At 39.9% G+C, this 6,862-nt stretch overlaps 1 protein-coding gene across 1 annotated transcript; it reads left to right on the forward strand.

The window, feature by feature from the left end:
- The first annotated feature begins 5,216 nt into the window (after window positions 1-5,216).
- On the forward strand, window positions 5,217-6,743 carry bet1 (Bet1 golgi vesicular membrane trafficking protein). The gene is made up of 4 exons (XM_071540033.1): window positions 5,217-5,364; window positions 5,562-5,668; window positions 5,803-5,859; window positions 5,988-6,743. The coding sequence occupies exons 1-4, from the start codon at window positions 5,346-5,348 to the stop codon at window positions 6,141-6,143; spliced, it is 339 nt and encodes a 112-aa protein (XP_071396134.1). The 5' UTR covers window positions 5,217-5,345; the 3' UTR covers window positions 6,144-6,743.
- Window positions 6,744-6,862: the final 119 nt, after the last annotated feature.

The following is a 6,862-nucleotide window of genomic DNA, read 5'->3' on the forward strand; positions in this document are numbered from 1 at the left end:
CTGAGTCTGTGTCTTGTGTCAATCCTGAAAGCAAACGCTGGCCTCTGTGTCAATGTACGGTAATGATTTATTCCACAATGTACTTCAATACACTCACTTTGCAGCTCTCTAATAATCATTTCCCACTCCTGTTTCATTACATAATCCGTCACAGATGATTAATGATCATGAAACCAATACACGCCGCAACTATGCAACTATGTTTTCCACTACGTGCTTTGATTTCAAAATTCAGCCATACCAATACAACAGTAATAGTTGTAGTATAAACAGCCAGGCCAACATCACTGTAACCACACAGCATACACAGCTTCACTGTTTCTCTCATCCAGTGTTCATCCAGCATGCTAACAACATATTTACTGTGCATTAAAGGGTAAATAGACAAGGGTTGAGTGTTGTAATAGGCTAGGGGTTATTTACTGGAACTCAACAGGAGGCAGGAGGGTAGAGAGAGACAGAGAGAGAGAGAGAGAGAGAGAGAGAGAGAGAGGGGTAGGAAGGACAAAAGGGGAGAAGTCAAGTATTACATTCAAGGGTCAGATCAGACAGCTATGTGCTTTGCAATCAGAAACATCTTGAGTGACATTTGTCGATAAAAGTAGTCTGTGAGCGAGGGCCAGACAGCCTCACACACATCATAAGCACATTAAAATCAAAGTCAATACAGCACAGCACCCGCCGGTGTTTCCAAGGGACTAGTGAATCAATATTTCAATTCAACCGCGTCCCCTTTATAAAGGGGATCAAAGTTATTTATTGATAATGCATGAATCAAAGCTCAATTCAAACAAAAAAGATTTTGCACTCTATGTTGGCTTGTCTGGAATATTACATCAATAAACTGAGACGTGCAGGCTCTTTTTAAATGGAGAATTTTGCTTTGGGCTTTAGGCATGGGGTACACACACACACACACACACACACACACACACACACTGACACACAGAAGGGACTACTGAATTATAATATCGATCCAAAACTGTGACAACTTATTTTAGTTTGAGTAATGGCCTTGTTCATTAGGAGTGACTGGGATCTCCTGAAGGAATTTAGAAACATGGAATACCATGAAGTGAGAATGTAAGCTTTCAAATTGATGAAATGTTTTAAGTCTCTCTCTGTCTCTCTCTCTCTGTCTCTCTCTCTCTGTCTCTCTCTCTCTCCTCACTCTTCAGACCACCACAGCGATGCTTCAGGCCATCACACCCAAACATCACTGTTTCATTCTCCCCCATCTCATTATAACCCTTTTTACTGATGAATGGAAGGTTTTCGGTCCATACTGAATACAATCAATTCAGGGTCTAAATCCTCATATAAATGCAGTAATTTACAAGCCAATGGATTTCTAGCCAGGCTTAAGGGCCAGGAGAGTTCTTTTAACTGCGGTTCAAAGCAATGTTAAGTGTGGGAATCGAAACCCTTCCTCCTGAGACTAATAGCACGAAGAACAACAACTTCCTTTCGATCTGTCCTACAGGCTCGGTTTTCCTCTCACCTCTCTGTCATCTGACTCATTCATCCCTCCATTCTCTAGAGAAATTAAGGTAATCAGGGCGAAGCAGATATTATTAAGCATCAGCAGTATCCTGTGAGAACAGGAGAGGTGCTGCGAGGAGATAGGTGAGGAATTTCCATTTTCAACTAATTATAGTCCTGTCTTGCCAAATGGCGCGCACGCTATACTGACTGGGGAGTATCTCTTTCATCCTGATCCAGATAGATGTGGGTTATTCGGTGCATTATTTCCCTCGGTTTGTGTGCAGTGGTACCATCATAAAGTTCCTCCAGTATGCATCTATCTTCCTCTGGTATTTTTTTTGCAGAAAAAAGCTAAGATTGCATATATAGCACATACAACATAAAAATCTGGTGCATGCATTTCAAACAGATTTTTCAGATGCTTTTAAAGGAAGATAGTACTGGCTGTAACACACAGTGTATACACAGTATGCACAGGCCTATACAGTATATGTGTGTATGTGTGTATATGTAAATGCTTGCCTGTGTGTGTTGTGTGTACACATATTGGTGAGTATGTGTGTCATGTTTGCATGTGTGTCTCTGTGCAGTTTTGTGATTGTTTTTTGGGTTTTTTTTTTATATCAGATAGCGTGACATTCACCTTGAAATCCTGATTGTAATTTGTACCATGAGCTGACAAAGCCACTTACACACACACACACACGACCCTCATCAGTTAGCGAACCTATCAGCGTCCGACTCTATCGGCTGGGGCTCATATGTATTCTGGTCTGGCAGTGTTTGTCTATGGCTTAAGGAGGGAGATTAAGTTAATCAGTATCAGGCAACAGTAAACACTGCATGATCCTTCACAATTAATGAGTGACAGTTCCTATTATTACAGAGAAGTCTCTCTCTCTCTCTCTCTCATGGTTGTCACATTATTCATATCATTACCATGCTCAGTATCATAATGAGCCATGTACAGTACATAAGTCAGAGGCTCCTTTGTTCTTTTGCAGGAGCTCTATACTGCTAATCTTTCAGAGTCCAGACATTGCTGTTCTTATTTTGCTTTTAAACCTCAGATGTAAAGGTGTCAAAAAGAATCCCACTTCTAGGATCTTTCTAGGATATTCCATCATTTCATTGTAAAATGTTCTTGTGACAGAAACCACATTTAAATTTGAATGATCTAGTTTCCTTTGCTGAATAATTTGCCTACTATGTTTTTGTGCCGCTACCCCTAGTTTACATATGGGGAGCGGGGTCTGGGTGGAGGTGGGGGGGGGGTTGATAGATAGATAGATAGATAGATAGATAGATAGATAGAATACTGAATAGATGGCACTTTCAAACAAAAGCAATGAATGAAGAGGAGATAATGATCCATGAATTGGATTGATACTTAGATTAATAAATGTGGAAAGATGGAGTGACAATTGATTTGATAGATGGGGAGACTGACATATCAATAAAACTTGAAATTGAAAAGGGAAACAAAATGTGTGTGTATGTGCGCGCACGTGTGTGTGTGTGTGTATTTGTGTAGGGGCACACAAGTATTTTCGTATGGTCTCAGGGCCCATGCCAGTTGCTCCCCTCAACACACACACACACACGCACACACACACACAGGAAATAAATGTATTTCAAACAATTGTCTATGGTCCAATGCATCACTTACATAGTTAAGGTAAACACACTGATGAAGATTAAACACTGGTATTATGAAGAAAACTACTGATTCTCCTTCAGCTCTTTTAGACGCCTGTCTTGGAAACAGTGTAGTTTCCAAACTCGTACACATCAATGGGTTAATGTCTGTTTGGTGAGAAAGCCATTATTATTATGATAAGGAGAAAATTGCTATGATATTCCCCCAGTCGCAGAGAGATTGTTTCCTTTGAGCATTTTGAAATGTGACCACCATAAAATCGAGACACATATCCTTTGTGGGTTTAATAACAGGCTCCCTGACAGATCCACCTGTGATGTATAGGATAGAAAAGAGATTCTCAATAATTTCTAAATCCTAGAGGTGCTGTTTACCATTGATTAGCTTTCCTTATCCCCTCATAAATCATCTCTCACCTAGCCTTGTGCCAATATGGCAGGAGACAGCTAATGTGATATAAGAGATTAAAATGTCTTCCCTGACGTGAATTTATTCCAATCCAATATCTTATAAATAAATACATCTTTAAGCTGCTATCCACCATAATGCATTTCAATTGCCCAACACACATCTTTTTAGTTCTCACAATAATGCCTCACTGCATGCATGCCCTTGGCATGAGTGTCAGAGGAGAGGAGACTATTGATTGAACTGTGTGTGCATCCCAGCTGTCTTTGTGGATCTGAGAGGATCGGATTCATCTGATGAATCCTCAGAATGGAGAAAGACGTTTGGACATCTGAAAGCTATTGGAAGAAAAGGTGGTCTGAGCCCAGGACACCCCTGGTGCAATTATCAAGACACACTGACACACACACACAAACACACACACACTTCAGTTAACTTCCGTTTTATTTCATGTTGGCATAAAAAACACACAGATCTGCGGAAGAGGATCAGGGCCATGTGTGAACAATTTATTTCAATTCTGAGATTCATCTCAGAATTCTGAGAATAAAGTCAGCACTTTAAACTCAGAGTTCTGACTTTAAACTCAGAATTTTGATTAACAGTTCTGAGATTAATCTCAGAATCTCTGTTAATATATATATATATACAGTATATATATAATATAATATAAATCCTATAAATACATTTTTCATAATGTGGCCCTGTTCAAATCAATAAACGTTTTTTAGATGGAAAGGAAATATAAAGTCTATTACTTTTACCCCTCAGCATGGGAAGATCTTTTTTTAAACACAGCACTCTACTCTTGCTATCTTAATATTACTGTTGCACTATCGTTGTTAGGCTGTTATTACAAAAAAAAAAGGAGACAAGTAGAGAATAGAGTCTGGAGTCTTTACCCACTTTCCTCACTTGTCAAGCTAGATAAAGTCATTTTGCAGTGAATAAATCATGCACCTGTAAGTATGGGAGCTTCTTCCATTTGGATGATGGTGGCGAAAAGGCGAAAAGGCATGGCATGACATTTAATTGTCCTTCATTTTCTTGTCCCATAGCTGCATTAAAGTGTCACATAGAAATATTTGCTTCATCTTCCTAATCACACATTATTTCAGACACCACTGTCAAAGGAACAGGGTTATGAATAAATCAGTCTGACCAATGTAATTACAACGAATGGAACTTCTTGCTCTGATATCCACCTAAACCTACTGTAAACCATTATATTTTTTTTTTTACAACTCATGATGGAAGTGTTCTCACTAATAGCCTAATAAGTTTGACATTTGTAATGCAGACAAATAAGCAAAGGAGATTATGGAGCAGATGATTAACAATCATTATCTCTCTAAATACCGTTCAAGGATACTAAAAACCAGCAGTAACCTACTTTTTCTAGTCAGAATGATACTTAATATACCTACAAACCTGAACAGAATTGCACTTTGAAGTCAAACTCGATTAGTGATCATTTGACTTATGACCAGTTAAAGACACTTACATTTATCTATGACTTGAAACGCCTGTGATTGTCTGTGATTGAAATAATACATTGTAAAAGAGCTTGCAAAACCTCCCTGGTGATTGCTTTATGTGCTTCCTACGCAGACTGAGTAGGCGTTACAGCCAGCGTAAGCTTGTCCTCGTCGGCCACCGTCTGATGTCGTGGCGTTTGCTGCTCACAGTTCACTACCGCTATCCAGTTCCCGGTATCTTAACACAGTTCGGGCTATACTACTTTCACAAGTAAGACACAGTGCTGGGATCCCGTTGTATGTAATAAGTCAACATGAGGCGCGCCGGTTTGGGTAAGAGACCAGGTTCTATCCTCCTGTTTCATTAACGTTAGCTAGCTTGCTCGTTAGCTAACATTAGCTAATGTTATTAAGTGATGTCAACGAACGCTTGTGCAGTTTAGGCCCAAGTGTGTTTACAGGCTTTGACGTTACATGCTAGAAATGCTAGCCAGCTAACTTACATTGATTTTCGCTGTCATTTCATACAGGTGAAGGGGGCTCTGGGAACTATGTCGCCAGTGGATACAGCGTCTATGAAGAGGAAAATGAACACTTACAGGAGGGTCTGAGAGCTAAAGTGACCGCTTTGAAAAGTGTAAGCATCTGTCTGGGTTAGCTAACGTCAAACGTCATTAAGCTAACGCACTAAATGTTTACATTGACTAGTATTGTTGTTGCCTGTCATACTGTGTTGTCTTATTGTGTTGTCAATATACTTGATGTTTACAGCTATCAATTGACATCGGAACGGAAGTCAAGTACCAGAACAAAATGCTCGATGATATGGTGAGTTTTCACTTTCTATTACACTATAACAGTATAACGTTGCCTAGCACCTGTGTTTCTCTGCGTGCTGTGTATAACATAACAATGCAGCAGGACTTTGAACGTCTTATCCCTCCTTCCCAACCTAGGACACGGACTTTGACTCGACAGGCGGTCTGCTCGGCGCCACCATCGGCAGAGTGAAGCAGCTGTCCAGAGGCAGCCAGACCAAGCTCCTGTGCTACATGCTGCTCTTCTGCCTCTTCGCCTTCTTCGTGCTGTACTGGTTCATCAAGCTCAGGTGATAGGAGGACCTTGTCCGAGATGCCATGTAACTCCCCATCTCCCTACCCAGTCTGTGCCACGACCACGCGTCTCTGGATCAGGCCAATGTGATGATTATGCAGGATGGATGATGATGATGATAGTTCTGGGATTTTCTGAAGCGTCTCAGAGCAGGACTAGTGTCTTTGAGCATCTCATATAATGACCAAAAAGTCCTACTCTGAGAGGCTTGATAAAGAAGTCCCAATAACAAAGCCGGTTCAGAAAAGCCCACTTTACCTGCACTGAGCTGATGAGACATTACAGGTAACAGCTGTGGTGGATAAATTATAGGAATATTAAAAGCAGCATTATGCACATCAGCTGAATCACAGTATAGCTGATATGTGGGCTATAGTGTGATATTGCCTAATATGTTAAGAGTGATGGGGGATATTTTGATCATTTGTAATAGTATGTGACTTACATTTGATCAATGTAGTGTCATGGTTACCTGAAACATTACTAAATCTAGTGTATTTGGTTTTAAGAATGAATGGATCTATCATAGCAAAATCTTCTGGCATCCATAGAAGATGTTCATTTCAATGTACATCTCACCCACTCTTTCAACTTTGTTGTAAAAATGTTTTTTAATGTAAATAAACAAAATGTATGTTCTGAATTTAACCTTTATCTAACAATCGATTTTCATTTCATTCTGCATTAGCATAGTTATTCAGATGAACTTGTCTTTCAC

Source organism: Centroberyx affinis, unplaced genomic scaffold, assembly GCF_046629955.1.
Source record: "Centroberyx affinis isolate AG114_WGS23_722 - 3 ecotype Tasmania unplaced genomic scaffold, CSIRO-AGI_Caff_v1 ptg000003l_1, whole genome shotgun sequence".
NCBI classification, from domain to species: Eukaryota; Metazoa; Chordata; class Actinopteri; order Beryciformes; family Berycidae; genus Centroberyx; species Centroberyx affinis.

Bases quoted from the DNA above. Each gene is read 5' to 3' on its own strand.
- bet1 (XM_071540033.1), top strand. The intron at 5,669-5,802 runs GTAAGCATCTGT...TGATGTTTACAG, and splicing joins AAGTGACCGCTTTGAAAAGT to CTATCAATTGACATCGGAAC. The intron at 5,860-5,987 runs GTGAGTTTTCAC...TTCCCAACCTAG, and splicing joins ACAAAATGCTCGATGATATG to GACACGGACTTTGACTCGAC.